Source organism: Alligator sinensis, unplaced genomic scaffold (assembly GCF_000455745.1).
Source record: "Alligator sinensis unplaced genomic scaffold, ASM45574v1 scaffold752_1, whole genome shotgun sequence".
Taxonomy (NCBI): Eukaryota; Metazoa; Chordata; order Crocodylia; family Alligatoridae; genus Alligator; species Alligator sinensis.
The window spans coordinates 396,367-413,081 of record NW_005842000.1 but is presented as its reverse complement, the minus strand read 5'-3'; the positions used below and the strand labels follow the sequence as shown (position 1 = coordinate 413,081).

Here is a 16,715-nt window from a genome sequence, read left to right as displayed (position 1 = left end):
TGGCCTTGCCTTGCATGTTTGTTTCTGTCATTTTATCTCTGCTATTTCTCTGCTAAGAAAATCTCATAGGAGCTCAGAAACTAAATAAAATCCATTAAATCAACACAGACTTTCTCTGTAGTTACCCCCTTCTCCTCTAGGGAATTATATGATAATACTTTATAAAAAAAAAAAAAAGTCTTTAGAGCTGAACATAATTATATCCAAACAGTCCTATTAGAGAGCGTTTTAGAAGGATATGTTTAATATCTTCTGAAATGCTGTCTACTGACATTACTAAATCAGTCCCTTCTCCACTTCTTGAACTATTCTTCTCCAGAGAGGAAAGAAAATGGCATTTGGGCAGTATCCAGAGAAGATACCCAGAGGTGACTTCTCCAAGATAAATCAACATATTTTTTTTCTCTTGGACTCTTGAATCAAATTGTTCAGGCTGACTCCCTCAAAGATTTTCATTTTAACCTCTTGTCCTGATTATTCCATCAGGATTTCAAGAAGTGACAGGCAGTTTGGGGCAGCTGGGTACAATTCAGCTTCTAAAAGACTATTGCAGTTTCCAGAAGATGAAACATTTTGCAGCTTCTTTTAAAGCTGCTTTATAACTGAAATAAGATATTTGTGTTCATCCAAGCGTGTTTTCAAGCAAATCCTTATACAGGAAATTTTCAGATAGGATTTCTACATACCATCTAATTTGGATTCTGAAGATTTCTACAAAAGGTGCTTTCTAGATGGTTTCAAATTTTTGCATAGTCATCTTGTTTAGGATTCAGGCTTGAATGCCCATATCTATTTACTGTGCACAAAAGGATAGTTAGGTAATGAAGAGATGCTTCCTTTCATTATCCAGAGAACTCCTAAGCGTCTTGACATGGTTCTGGAGCTTAATAAAGCTTAATCATAAAAGGGGTTGTCAGAGTGCTTCATTAATTCTGTGCAACCACAAAGTAAAAGTTGGTTTGTCATAGTTCTGCGGGCTAACTTGGGCATTTCTAACCTTGTGAATGACCTGCAAATTGCTTTAGAAGGCAGTATTTTACCTCGGGGAGCAGTCCTTACTATGGACATTTATACACGTACATTTGTCTGCTCTACACGTGAACTGAGGTGCCTGGTGCTGCATTACATGCATTTGTATAAACTGTGAAATGCATGTTAGTGCTGAGAAGATGGCAGCAGTGCGCTTTTGAAACGAAATGCCTTCAATGTAAATGCATGCTGCCACCATTTTCTCAGTGCTGACGCACACTTCACCATTTATACAAATATATGCGCTACACAAGCATGTATACAAATGCCCTATAATTCTGAGGCAGCATATAGAGTATTAAAGCTTTTCTCCTTCTGTGTGTGTTGCTCAAGCTACTTTAGTCTGATGGATGTCTTCTCATGTGTTATCTCAAAAGACTTATGGCACTGATTTCAGATCCTTAAGATATCTTGGCAAGGTTTTTGCTGTTTTATTTGGCTGTTGAATCCCTGAGGCTCACAACTAGACCTATAGCAATAATGAGATGACTGTTACAGAAGTAGGCTGTTGAGGGCAGGTTCCTCAATATCTTATAGTGTCTTGAAAGTATACCAGGTGGGGGACAAAGAGAGAGCAACATGTTTGAGGAAGCTCTGAATAAAGTAATTGATGAAACCAAAAAAGGAAGGATAAGATAACTGCTATTTAGATTCCAGGAAAGAGGTAATTGACTTTCAGCGATAAGCAGAATCCTCTACATGTTGCCACTTCCTCCCATCTATTCAGCTGGGACTCTTGAAAGTGATGGAAATAGTCAATCAAGGCTTGCTGAACCAAGATAAGTGAAACCTCCAACATGCCCCAGCAGTGACAAAATACTGTGAACAGAAGCGGATCATTTCACTTGCACACAGAAGAAACATTCTGAGCAACAAGCACCCTTTCAATTCCAGTTACTGGGTTTAGTTGACAAGAAGTAGACTCAGCAGAATGAAGCCTCATTCAGTTTTTCTCATAAGAAAGGCTGGATTTCACAAATGGGATCTCCGTGCAAGCAGCTAAGTTAATTCTACTTCCAGCACTGTGCTGAATGCATTGCTCAAAGATGGCTATTAAACCTCATCTTTGCTTCTTCCCTACTGTTTGGAGCAGTGGGCAGAATTTTCCAGAAGAAGGAATAAATTATACCAAGCTCTGTTCTAGTCTCAGAGACCATGTTTGTCTGTGTTTAAAATCAGTGGTGTGCCTTCTTTTCTCCATGATGTGCTGGAAAGTAATAGGGTGATGATAGCTTATTTGGGGGAACTGTCATTTTGGTAGTTGAAAATTGTTTTTAAAACAAATAGAAGTTTAGTCTGTGTGCTGGTAGAAAAACATGAAGGAAAGAAACAGTTATATTGGGAGAATTTTATGAGTGAAGCAGGTGCATCGTAGTCATCTTTTCTGGGGCATAAATTAGGGAGAGAAATTACTCTGCTGCTGCGACTTTCTCCGAGTCTAGATCCCAGCAGCAACTAAGCTCCACTCTGTCCAAGTGGAGAAATGGAATCTTAATATTTTTCAGTCTTGTTCTTAATACGTTCCTGGTATTAACACAGGTTGTAAAACCTCAAATAGAGGTTCATCTTCTGTCCAGAGGTCAAGTGAAAGAAAAGCGATGTTTCACCAAAAGTCCCTTCTAGAAAATATGTAATACTTGTTTTTAAAATGTTTAAACATTTCCAAATTTTGTATATCTATAACGTCAGCAAGGTACTGATAAAATGGTACGTTATAGTCATGGAGAGTAGCAGTGAACTACCATTCTTTTCCTTGCCACAGATTTGGATAAGCTTCTGGAAGAATAATTGGTTTCTTTTTTTTCAAATGTTATGGTTTGTACTTCTATAGTTTTAAATAAGCAGGTTCTGAAAATACTAATAAGTGCCTCTGGGAATAAACCTGACTGTGAGATTGTTTTCTTCTATCTAGAAGCATATGAGAGTCAGCTTTTTGTTGTGTAGGGGAAAACATGTTTAATTCGGCACCGATTTCACAGGTTTTTTTAAATTTGTTTGTTTTTTTTTTTTACACACGCTCACAGTGCTGGATTGTGGATAGGTGTGCTGAAACAGTAATTATAATCTGCTTGCAAACAGGACAAAAACTGTGCCCAGTTTCTTTGATGGGCCTTACATTATTCTAAGGAATATTTGAAATTTTCACTCTACATTTCCATTATGACACCTGTTTATTTGTGCACGTTTTCTCAAACTTGCAAATTGATCAGTAAATTCCTTTTGCTATTAGTAAATTTAATTTTTGTTTTCAGATTTGTAAGGAGATGTTTGTAAAAAGAAAACAAATTGAAAAAGTTAGTTTTGTAAAACCTGCATTTTGGGATTAAATACCTGCACTGTGGCTGCGTCTACCTGAGATGCTGACTGTGCAGCCATTTACTACTTGCATAATCAAGTACTAAATGACTGCAGGAACCCAAGTTACTGTGCATTAGCATGAATGAATGGCTTTTTAATGACGCTGACTGCGCGGGAGTCCGAGACTACTGTGCTGTAGTGTCGCATCACTGTTGCTGCCACTTGTGTAGACACGGCCTGTGTAGCCTTAATTGCAGCATTTAATATAGCTGACAGCATTGATTGTGTATAAATTATCCAAGTATATACTTCAGCTTTCAATTATTCAAAATGCTTAAGGAAAACAAGCAATAATTCTGAGCTCAGTTAGACACATATGTGGAATACTATGTAATACTTTACCTCTGGAGTCACTTTGAAATTTGTATTTTTGCACTTTCTGTAATTGCAACTTGTACATTCAGTTTATCTTTGTGTTTGCATTCTTATTCAGTTATAGTGCAAAGAATTTTCTGCTTTAAATCTCTGTTAATAGATGCTGCAGAATCTCTAGACCAAGCAATTAAGCTTTGAGCCCTATGTTTATTTTTAGAGTTGCAGTTTGGGAACAGTGGTGTTCCTGCTATGGAACAAGCTATAAGTTCAAAGTCAGTGACAGTTGAATCTGAATCTAATCTTGACAACATGGAAAACAGTTCTCCTGGTAAGTTTTCTTTCTTTAAAAAAACCCAAAAAAACCAAAAAAAAATCTGTTCAATTTAATGTCCAAATATGTGTCTTAGGAAGAGCACTATATTCTAATGCCCCTGTCAGTGTAGAGTTTTCAGTAAAAACCAAAGACATGGTCACTTACCGAGATGATTTATAAACACAGACAAATCAGAATAGACAGGTACATCCAACATTTAATTCAGAGGTTGATTTCATTCTTAGCAGATGGGGTTTTTTTTCTCCCCTATATTTTTCTAAATAAATTGATATCTTGAACTGTTGAGTACTGGTTACCTAAGAAACTGCCTTTCTCCTTGTACGCTACTGCAGCAATTGAGATCAACCTAACAGCCCCTGATTTAAACAGATGAGGGTTAGCAGCTGGGCAGTGGTTTAAGAGAAGTCCTTGACCATTAAGAATAGTGTAATAATCTTTTCTACCTATACTTGACAATTAGTCTGTTTATCTAGGTCAGGCGGTGGCCAGCCTGAGCCTGAGGAGGAGTCAGAATTTAGCAATGTACATTGTCAAAAAGCCACAGTAATATGTAATGATGTGACTTAACAGCTATGGAAGCTAGTCACTGTGTGCTTGTGCAAAGATTCAAGGAGATGATATTAACTTTTGAAGAGCTGCGGGTTGGGCACCCCAGATCTAGGTTTTGTCCACAAGCAGCATGGGCTGTGGAAAAGCTGAATTGATAGATTAATACTCCAGTAAATAGTGATTTGCTTTTGGCAGGAAGCACCATTTGCGATGAATTTTGCTGTTTTCAGTTTTTTGTAGTGCATCCACGGCATTTATAGCTCTTAACAGTTTTATTTTTTTATGTTCTTTGGAGGATCGCTACTGAAAGGGTTTGTTGGAGGGATCAGTTGATAAGGATTGATGTTGCACAAAGATGGGTGGAATACATACTTTGATCACTACGTGATTTATCTTTGGATCAATAGTCTGATAAATCTCTGCACTCTGGTGTCTTTCACCTCCTAGAAATGCCCAAGAAACCTAGACTGAAATTGCTGTAACGTTAATGGCTTTGGGTTTTTATCAGATTTGTAAAGGTTAGCTCTAGGTTTCTGTTGCCATGAGCCAATTTGCAGCTGCTGCTTTTTATTATGGTAGCACCTGGAAGTCCTAATTTGCCTCATGTTTCCACCCATAAGCACACAGTATGAGAGAGTTTCTCAGAATTCATAAATAATTGTGAGTGGTAATGCCATTGTCAAATAATTCACAGTGTATTTGACACATTCAAACTAGCTATCAAGTGTTGAAAAAGCTAAAAAAAAAAAAAAAATTAAAAAATGCCAGTATATTTTTTTCCTGTATTTTATTGTTAAGAATTTTAAAAAAATAAAATAAAAATCAAAACAACAACCCCCTCCCCTGATCAGTTTTAAACTTTTAAAAGTTTCATTTTTTTCCCCCAAACAATAGTAAAGGTAAACAGGGAACAGACATTTGACTGAAATGACTATAAACTGATTGTGTCTATAGTGTGGTCCATTCTACCATTTATCTAATTGGGGGGGGGGTAGTAATTGTCTGGACTGTTCTTTAGGCACAGTAATACAACATCCTGCTTTATGAAATCCTGATGTTATTAGGGCCAAAAAGGAATTTTGAGAGGTAGCTAGCCATGTTAGTTTTAAGTCAGGCAGAACACAGGATAGATTTGTACCTTATAGACTAACTAAATCAGAGATGCATGGTATAAGCTTTTTTAAGCATCAACTTACTTCATCAATAGGAATTTTCCCATTGACCCTGCAGCCAGGATTTACATCCCTTTATATTTAAGGTATATACAGACTACAGGGATGTAAATGTTTAAAAAATACTTGTCTAACCTTCCTATAATGATATTGTTTAAACAGTCAGTTAAATGATTAACCAATAACACAGCAGCTCCAACATAGCTGCTGGAACCAGCTCCCAACTCGTGGAGCCCTTTGACTGGGGGTAGGTGGGGAAGAGGCAAGCCCAGCCAGATGTCAGCTCACCTGAAGCCCTGTGCTGGGAAAGAGGGAGCACCTGTTGAAGAACAGCTAATTGCTTAATTGAGTCATTAGGCTGCTTCCTGTTTTCCTCATAGGTTATGGGTACTAGTCTCCGTCCCTTGCTCCTCCCTCCATCCCTCCTGCCTGCCCTGCTGTCTGATTCTTGCTGGGGCATCCTGTGGCTTCCCTGACCCCCTTCCTTGCCAGTCTGGGCTGGTGGGGAGATCCAGTAAACTCCCTCATTATCACCACACTTAATTGTTTAACCTTTCACATCCCTACTAGTGTATTATAGAAGCTTCTAACATGCCTAAACCATGAGGGACAAGGATGTATTGGGTGAGCTATTCCTAGCAGGTGGATGATGTTGACATAACATTAGGTGAGCCAGTAAGCAAACCCTGCTGTCGGATGGAACACCACAGGTATTTAGGAGAGAGGTTGCCTTTTTTTTTTTTTTTTTTTTATCATGACCACAAAATGAAGTGTAGAATTGCATGACAGTTTAATAGGACAGTTTTTTGCTACCTTGGACCCTAAATCTCTGTAGGAAATCTGAGTGCATCAGAAAAACACCCCCACTTAGGGGTATATCATCTTTTATGTATACATCTAATTTCCCAAAGAAAACTTAATTAGGTTTGGAAAAATTATGTGTTAAAAGTAAATAACTTATGACCCTAAATGAGGAATTCTTTCTTAAAATTTTACTCTTTAAGCGTCAGCTTTAGACGATAAAGGTGAGCAAAGCAATGAGGATGAACAAAAAGCCATCAAGCCCACAAGTAAGGAATTCAAGAAAACATGGGGTTTTCGAAGGACTACAATTGCTAAGCGAGAAGGTGCAGGAGACCTTGATATAGACACTAGTGAGCAACAACCGCAGCAGCAGCAGCAAAACTTGTCCCTCCGACGTAGCGGACGGCAACCCAAGCGTACTGAAAGGGTGGAAGAATTTCTTACAACTGTAAGACGTAGAGGGAGGAAAATTGTTCCTACTGCGCTTGAAGATTCAAGTGAACCTGCATCCTGTCCAGTTACAGATGTTGAGACTGCTTCTGAAGGCAGTGTAGAGAGCACACCAGACGTAAAAACTAGCACTCAAAAAAGGGACTCTAGAGACGGTAAGGATCAGACTGTCTCAAAAAACAGAGCTGGAAAAGATGATGATGATGATGATGACACCTCTGATAGTGATAGTGATGGATTGACTCTGAAGGAACTACAGAATCGTCTAAGAAAGAAGCGTGTAGAACAAAAACCTGCAGAATTGACACTGAAAGAGATCCAGAATCGCCTTAGGAAAAGACACCTTGAACAGAATCCTGCAGAAACAGGTGATACCCAGGAAGGAAATCAAGTGAAGGCTGAGGTGCCTGTCAAACAAGAACCCGAGTCCACAGACTGCACTGAGATTGACAGTCAAGCAGATGCATCTGAGGAGCCTACAGAAGAACTTCCGGTCAAGAAGGAAATAAAACCTCCCTTGGGAGCAAAGGTGGTCAAAGGTGAAGAACCTGAAGAATTCATGAAAAGTAAACCTGAGTCTGAGATTTATGATCCAAATACACTCTACTGTATCTGTCGCCAGCCTCACAATAATAGGTAAGCTGTACATATGAAAAATGTTAACTAAAACAGCAGTCGTCAAAGTTTTCTGGTTTTGGGCTGGAATGGCCCAGCTTGGGGCCAACTTGGGCTGGCACTAGGACCTGGCCATATGTCCATGTTTGCGGGCAGAGCCTCCTGCTGCCAAATATCACAGAGGCCCAACATCACTGCTGATGCCCCAGCTCCACCGGCCAGATCCAGTGACTTTTGGTGGTTTCATCTGGCCCATGGGCTGTAGCTTGCCAAATCCTGATCTAAAATACTGTTTAAATAATGCTTCTCTTCCATTAGGAAATAAGTCTTCTATTAATGCTTGCATTCTGGGACAGAGATAAATATTTTTGGTAGTCTGAGGGAGTATGAAGAATATCTAACTTGATTATATTTAATAGAATGCATATACTTATTTATTCACGTTTCTAAGTTATAGTAAGTTACTGCAAGTATATCACTATTCTGGAATTCTGTGTTACTTACACTTCAATATCTTGTTATCTCTTTCCAGATTTATGATTTGTTGTGACAGATGTGAGGAATGGTTTCATGGTGACTGTGTGGGGATTTCTGAGGCTCGTGGGCGGCTGTTGGAAAGGAATGGAGAGGACTACATCTGCCCAAATTGCACCATTCTGCAGGGCCAAGATGAGACCATTTCAGAAGCAGACCGTCAAGAAGCTAAGTTAAGGCAATTAAATATTGATGGCACAGACCTCACAAGTATCGGCATAGTCGAACAGAAGTCTGTTGAAGACCAAGGAATCAAAGGTCGGATTGAAAAAGCTGCAAATCCAAGTGGAAAGAAAAAACTCAAGATATTTCAACCTGTAAGTATTTTAGTTGCCTTATTCTACCTGCTATATTGGAACAATAGCTCATCTGTGGGCTATGGCATTTAACATGTTTTTATATTTAAAAAATACTGTATTTAAATTGATGTTTGTCTCTCTTATAATTAAATATGCTGACCTAGAACTGAATTAGTAGCACAATTGTTCGAACATTTTCATTTTGAAATGCAAATTTACAAACCGTACATCAAGATTCAGGGAAAATAATTTAATTGCATATTAAGCATCTTTTAGACTTTTTAACGTGGTAATTTGGGGAGTCAAGGCATTGACTGAATTCCTTTTCTTTTTTATTACTCTTAAAATTCTGGATTGGTTGGTTTTTATTTTAAACTTTTCCTTTTTCAAATAAGTGCAGAAAGTATCCAATTAGTAATGTCAGAATACTTGTTAGTTCATACTCAGAATCAGTCCAGTTTGTCTACTTCCAGTTAGTTTAAGTAGTTTGAGCACATAACTCATTTAAGCTCTTAATACGTAGAGCTTGTTGTTTAAAAATGGCTCTTAAAATGTGTCTAATATTTTAGTAATTCTTTCAGACTGTTGCCAGTATGTATGGAAAATTTATAACTGGCACTGGATTTCTGTGTTGGCTAATTCTACTCCAGTTCTAAGGGATAAGTGAGAACTCTGGAGTGAAAACTTTATGTAACACAAGCATAGAAAGTTTCCGCTGATCTACAGACAAGTTTGTAAAATAAATACCTTTCATTATATTTATTTTTAAATGATTTTTAAAAGAACACGTGCATTTTATATTTAAAAGTTTTAATGCATTATTCCCATGTGTTGATACTAATTTTGTCAAATTCAGAAATAGTTTTACAGATAGGTAAGGATTATTTACTGTAATAATGGGTGAAATTCTAGTTGCTCTACTGATTCTATTCACAATTGATTAGTTAATAAATTTTAGTCCTCCACGTCTTGGAGCCGTCTTAAGAAACTCGACTAAAAGTGGCTATATATAAGGTTTCTTATTCTTACCTTAGCTATATTCCTTAAGCACATTCAATATCAGACTTGTATAGTTTTATGACAGAATAACCCTATGGCAGTAGGTTATACAGTTTTCACTGCAGGCATAGTTTGAAAAAGATGAGGTTGCACAGTAGGGGTGTGCGAAGCGGGCTGTATTCGATTTGGATTTGGCCCGATCCAGGGGACAGTGATTCGATTTGTTGATTTGGGTCACTTTCCTGATTCGATTCAGCTGAATCTAAAGATTCGATTCTGATTTGGAAAATCACTGATTTGGCCATAGACACAGCTTTACATTGTTTTTTTTCTACATACCTCGAGGTACCAGGCGCAGCTCGTGAATGCTGAGATGGTGGGGCGGATGGAGCGTCTCACAGGACCCACTTCCGGGTCTGCCGCCAAGTGTGCAGGGGACTCCTCCCCCCACATCCCCATGGCTTGGTGATCAGCTGCAGGGGGGACCCTGGGTGCTCCCCCAGACCCAGGAGGCACCAGTTGCTGAGCCGGGGGGCAGGGGAGGGGTCCCCTGTGTGCTCTGCGGTGGACCAGAAGTGCTTCTAGTCCACTTCCATCTCTGCTGCCGAGTGCGCTGAGGACCTCCCCGCACTTTCGGGGGATGCTCCATCCCCCCCACCATCTCAGCATTCACAAATCGCCTGATACCATGAGGTATGTGGAAAAAAACATATAAAGCTGTGGCTATGTCTGAACTGTCGAATCTCTCTGAATCGAATTGGAGAGATTTAATGGGTCTCCTGATTTGATTCGGAGATTTGGCTGCCAAATCTCGGCCGAATTGAATCAGTGACTGAAGCTTTGCGCAGCCTTATTGCACAGGTATAACTAAAAGCCTGGTTTGGCCTGCAGACCATCTAGTACTAGAAATCGATGGATCTAGCTTGATTCAGTATAGGTAGAGTTTATGAAACAAGTATTCAGAGGAAAAGATCCTTTTTTTTTAACTGGATAAACTGGGCACGTTTTGATGTAGAAATAATTGTAATACAGTTAGCGTGGAATCCCACAACTCCCTTGTCTTTTTTCCCATGCTTTTGTATGCTTGGAAGGAGATTGGTGTACACAGCAAGCCTGCTTTATTACTTTCCCCAAGCCAGTGCTTCCCAAACTTCTCCTCAGCATGACCCCATTTCCTCAGCATGCCCCTCACTCCCCATTCGCAACACTCCACCCTCTCAATCCCAGTGACCCTCACCCACAATCTGCAGCCCCCCACTATCCCCGGGTGCCCCAGGGCCAGCGCCTGCAGCCCCCTGCCCCCCTACCCCAGCAGTGCCCAAGCCCTGGGTGCTGCCCGCAGGAAGCAGCAGCTACTGAGGCCAGAGCGCAGAGCCTAGCTCCCCACCCCTGTCCCCTCTCCTGCAGGCAACACGGCCAGAATGGAGCCTGTAAAGTGGGGAGTGTAGGCTTTGGACTTGGGGTTCCCTGCCCTGCTGCCCTTCCCTTGGGCCTCTGCAGCCCAGCAGGTAAGACCTGGTATGGGAAAGAGCACTGCGCTGCGACCCCATCCACTGATGTTGTGACCCCATTTGAAGTTGTGACCCACGTTTTTTGGGAACCGGTGCCCCAAGTCCTCCTTAAACTCCTGCTTACTGTGATGCCTGCAAAATAAGCACTCTTTCTGTGCTGAGACTGCAGCCTATTATGCTGATCACTACAGTTGCATTGTTTCCTTGTGCTTTTCCATCTGTCTTCAGCAGTCTTTTCTCTTTCTTTGGTCTTAGTCCTGGCTGAAAACATTTAGTCTTTTTGTTCTGTGTTTGTATAACACTAGCACACTTGAGTCTTGGTCCATGGCTAGGTCTTCTATATAAAATATGGTAATAAAATAATAGTAATGGCAATTTTACCACTAATTTGAGTGGTGCAGGATTGACACAGACAGACTTAACTAAAATATGATGTTCCTTCTCAGGAACATTTACTTAATTTTTATTCTATATTATAGTCAGGTGTGAAAAATGTATGCACACTGTGGGGTTTTTCTGAAGAATAAAATCATTTCTATGTAATGTGGTGTTTAGGTTTTAGTTAAGCAACTAGTACTGTCTCATTACATCTTAACTGAAAGATTTATTCAGGTTGTTGTGGTTAGCTGCACTGTTGCGGATTAAAATGTTAAATGATAAATGGAAACAACTACACTGAGTGGGGGAAGGCTATCTAATAGAGTTTAATCATAGGAAGTATTAGGTATTGTATTTTGTGGTATATGAGTCAATACAGTGTATAAGTCAACCCCATGTTCTTATTTAACATCTTCGCTAATGGTCTGGAAGAGGGAATAACCAGTGAGGATGGAGATGTGATAGGGTGTGGAGTGATTAGAAACAAGAGCACAAATAACAAAATATGATAAAACTTGAAAAAAGTGCAAGGGGTAGGGCATTTAAAAAAGCCAGTGCAATTTTGGTTTGCTAGTGCAGAGCTCATAAACTCCCCCCCCCCAACTGTTTTGACTGTACGTGAAAGGTTACTTTTTTGATTCTGATCAACACGCTATTGAAAGAACTTTGACAAGTGGAAGGGATATAAGAAGAGAGTGGGGAGAGGAATACATGAGGAAGGAATAATAAAGTGCTTTTCATGTGTAGGTTTAGTACAGTAGGAACTACAATCCAGACTTCTTGACTCTTGGTCCAGTGCACTATCTGCTTGGACCATTCATAGAGTTAAATACATATATTGCAATTAAGCAGTAACAAAAGGGAAATGTAATAACATCCCTCAAATATCTGTAGATTTCTTTCTAGTCCTATCTGTCACATTTTCAAAGCAGCTGTTATACTAGTATATCTTAATGCTGAGGAGGGAGAGGAATTATTTAGTTTATAGCACTGGTATGACTTACAAGTAGTGGCATGAAACTTAGTCATCTTGGACTGAGTGTCAGGGGAACTTTCTAACCTGACAGGGAGAGAAGCATTAGGCTGTGACAGTCTTCCCCATTGCCTCATTATAAACTACGGTGGACAAAACTGGAGAAAACCACTACCTTACAGCATCCTTTAGACTGACAGTGTTGTTATTCTGATAGGTCTCTTCCATCTCCAGTATCTCTAATTTCATGAGAAATGGGGTTCAAATCTCTGATGCTTTTCTGTTTAATATTAATCAAGAGACCCTCTTATAGATTATATTGTAATGATTGTATAAATACTTTATTGACCTTTCAAGAGTGAAATGTTTAGGCTGACTGCTGTTATCCTGTACGCAACCGTAGGTTACTGTCGTGTCTGATGCTTACTGAAAAATGCCGTTATACTTCTAATTTTAGCATTTACACGCTGCTCTATCACTACCACCAAGCATGCGTGAAGTACACACAGAAAGAAAATTAACACATAGATGCTTCAATGTTGCAGAGAACTAGTTTTTAAAAAAAAATAGTTTGAACTTTCTGTCTTTCACCCTTCAGGTAATTGAGACTCCGGGTGCATCTAAATGCATTGGTCCTGGCTGTTTTAATGTGGCTCAGCCTGATTCTGTGTATTGCAGTAGTGACTGCATTCTTAAGCACGCTGCAGCCACTATGAAATTTCTCAGTGCAGGCAAAGATGCAAAACCAAAAGAGAAGATCAAACCAAAATCTGAAAAATCAACTGTACCAAAACCTCAGCCACAGGTAAGTGTGTGCCTGTGCATGATATAACGAAAAACTTTGCGGCAGCCATTGTCCTGAAGCATGGTGACTTACTTCTATATGTTTCTGCACAGTTTTTATTAGTTTTTAATTTGGAGATGGTTGCAAGATATTATATTGGACAGGAACTCTGTCCTTCCATATTTTTGTTATTTTCTGTCCCGAAATAACATTTTAATAACATGAAGACAACAGGAAAGTGATAGCTTTTAAAATGTCCTCCTTTTTAAATGCCCTGTAAACACTATCAACAGCTTTTTCTTAAATAATTTTGTGGATTTTTTTATTAGAACAAATTTACAGATTTAGAATTCTAGATTAATGTAGTGGGGTTGTAAGAGGTAGGAACTACGTAGGTAGAGGGTTTGTCTACTAAATAAAAGCTAACTTCTAGAGACCCTTTAAAGCCATACTTTAGTTGTCCATTTCTGTAATCTACTTTAAAATGGCAGGTATAATTGGGTACAGAATTGTCTACATAATTAATGCTAAGTACAATTCGGTGTCAACTTCTTGGCAGGATCTGTATATAACTTAGGTTACTTAACACTTTCTCCTGCTAAGTTAATGCCTTATCCTAGCTTTAGAGACCTGAATCTGAACCCTTAATTGTATACTCTCAAATGTATTTACTGTATATATAAAAATAATTGTTTTTTAATGTGTGTCATTTTTGTGATTTGCAAGTATTACTAATGAAGATTTTACTACTTATATAGGCAGGTATTAAACCTGTGTCCTCCCAGAAGAGACAGATTCCTGAGAAAAGAGACATGAACATGAAGAAGGCTGTGGTGACAACCCCCAAGACTGAGGCAAACACTCAGCCAGTTGCTAAAGAGCCAGCCTCAGAAAACAGCACACCGTCCTGGGCAAGCGATCATAATTACAATGCAGTAAAGCCAGAAAAGACTGCTGCCATTTCATCTTCACTGTTGTTCAAATGTATGTATCGTATAGGGATATTCCTGAGTAATCACTTAATTTTATTTCAGTTCCCACCCATTCTTGCCTCTGCAAGATTAGGAAGCTTAGTATCTTCTTAATATGACTCTAAATTTTTTCTCTCCACCTTCAAAGATTCCACACATGCACATATGAAAATTTGAAGGTTCACTCGCATTATTTGTAAGTTATGTTATTTGGCTAGGGTTAACCAAGCTGTACACAACTGATTTCTGGATGTAAACCAGCTGCTGAGCCACTCTGTGCTTTCCAAAACCTATACCTATTTCTGTTCTTGGAGGTAAGTATTGGTAGAAGCTAAAATTCAGAAGATTCTAAATTGTACAAGGCACACCTGTTTTAGCATTTCATTGTACTAACTTAACTTTTATTTTCATAATTTAATTTAGCTTTGGCACATCTCAGGTTTTATATTTGCATTGCCAGTGTAAAGACTGAATTCTTCAACATAGTTTTCGATGGAACTTACGCTTTAGAAACAAATTTTAGCTTTTTAAATAGATGAGAAGTGGTCTTCCTATCTTTTTATTCACTTAATACTATACTTTAAGTGGAACTAGTACTCTTTATTTTCCTTCTGTGTGCTCATCTCACACATTTTTCACACACACAGAAACATATAAAAGGAAATAAGGCAAAGGTATTGTAGTGCATATTATAATTTTTAGGTTTGTGTTAACATCCTAAAACTCTTGTTAGCTCGCTGAAAGGTAAGTAAATATTGCTTTGTAATATGAACAAGACTTTTGTGCTATTAGCATGTCTTTTGATTGACTCCAGCTAGAGTGGTGTTATGTGAAATCTTTCATTTCACATTTATAGAACACCTGATAAATAGGTGTCTAATGAAATTATCTCACTTGGAAATTTAATGAATACAAATATTCCTTTTTCCCAGCTTTCATTAGCTATATTTTAGCAGGATTTAATTTTTAATTTTGAACTTTTTAAATGATCTATTAAGAGACACAGATTTAAGACAAGTGTGCTGTATATCTTGAATTTTTAGACATCAAGGGGACCCCTTTTTAAGTTTTTTCTATTTTAGTAGCATTTATAATGCTTTACATTCAAATTAATGTACCAAGAGTACTACTTTTGAACTTTTTTCAAAAATTTTGCCTAACCCCTATATTTTACTGCATTTCTTTGAGAAATACAACTATAATAGATAACTAATTATAGTTATCTGTAGATCCTTTTGTCCCTACTTAAGTGAATAAGTCTAGAGTTGTTTTAGTAGACATTTAATTATTTATTTGATTGATTTAATGCTTGATTTGTATAAACATTCATTTTAAATTTCCATTTTAGGTTTTCAATATTTTGCAGAAAGGGTTTGTTTGTTTGTTTTTTAAGTAAGTAACATCAAAAGTAAAGGGAAATTATACAGCTTTTTCCCATACCAGTCTAGGATAAGTTCACAGTCTCTTAGGGTTAATAGTTACACCACTATAACTGTGCTGATATTTATATAGCTGATTCCTATAAAAGAAAAGGGCATCTTTATATGAGAATGCATGGTCCACACTAGTGGTAGAACATTTAACTATTTCAGTAGAAAATAACTGAAATAGTTAAGTAGGTACAAAATCTGTGTGTAGACCAGGCCTTTTTATGGAAAACAAGGCAATTCAGTATGTATTGGATGAAGAGTTCACTTAATGACCAGAGAAGCAGGAGCTTCAGATTGCTGTAATTAAGGTAAGTTCTAAAAATGTTTTGGATTCAGTTGTACCATTACTAAACTACCAAATACAATTATTTTTGGTGAAAAAATCGTCCTACTTTATTGGTCAATAACCTTGATCAAAGGTTTAAGTCAGGGCTGTCCAGCTTTTGAGTGATGGGAGGCTGCGTGCTGCATAAGTCACCGACCGACAGGCCTTGTCCCACGTGGGCTGCATGTAGCAGCTGCCCTCTTCTGTCCCTCTGTACCCGCCATGCAAGGAGCCTCACTCCCTAGCCACCCACCCTGTTACACATGCTGTACAGGCAGCCCAACCCCTCTTCCTGGGCCCCTTCCCTGGGATATGTGCAGAAAGCAAAAAATGAAGTGGGGAGGGGAGGGGAGATGGTTCCTGGAGACCCCTGCTCACTCTGCAGTAGGAGCCAGGGTGTGGGGAGTGGTGCTTGGGTAGCAGCCTGAGCGGTTGCATGCAGCTCACAGGCCGCCAGTTGGACAGCTCTGATTTAAGTGGTCCGTAGAATTTCCTAAGAAATTAGTATTACAGTATCTGTAAAAGAAAAAAAGGCCAACTGAGATTTCTTTATCTAGGGTGCTTTTACAGGTAGGAGGAGAGCCCTACAGCTTTGTAGCCTGTTCAATACATGTAATTTGGACTAACCAAAAATGGTAATTTACCTAAATAATCGGTCTCTATTCAACAACATAAGACCTGATTTTTGCAGATCCTTATTCATGCAAGTAATTTATTGCACATTAAGTTCCCTAGACATTAAATGAGGCATCTCACTTGTTCGGGTTTGCAGAATTATTCTTTTAGAATGTTCTTTCAATGCTGCATTACGTATACCTAAAATGCTGTCAAATTCCTACAAAATATTGTTGCCCTAATTGAAAGTAAGATGTTAATGTACTTATT

General features: G+C 38.7%; 1 protein-coding gene across 6 annotated transcripts in view; it reads left to right on the top strand.

Moving 5' to 3' along the window:
• The window catches only part of DIDO1 (death inducer-obliterator 1), a 78,378-nt gene that overhangs the window by 20,498 nt on the left and 41,165 nt on the right, over positions 1–16,715 (top strand). For 4 of the 6 annotated variants that reach the window (XM_025201747.1, XM_006021631.3, XM_006021633.3 and 1 more), the window contains 5 exons: positions 3,920–4,030; positions 6,762–7,647; positions 8,159–8,477; positions 12,919–13,125; positions 13,863–14,088. In XM_025201747.1, coding sequence (XP_025057532.1) covers positions 3,920–4,030; positions 6,762–7,647; positions 8,159–8,477; positions 12,919–13,125; positions 13,863–14,088 — 1,749 coding nt within the window. The remainder of the gene's footprint in view (positions 1–3,919; positions 4,031–6,761; positions 7,648–8,158; positions 8,478–12,918; positions 13,126–13,862; positions 14,089–16,715) is intronic. The other 2 variants (XM_014519007.2, XM_006021634.3) reach the window with 1 other exon arrangement.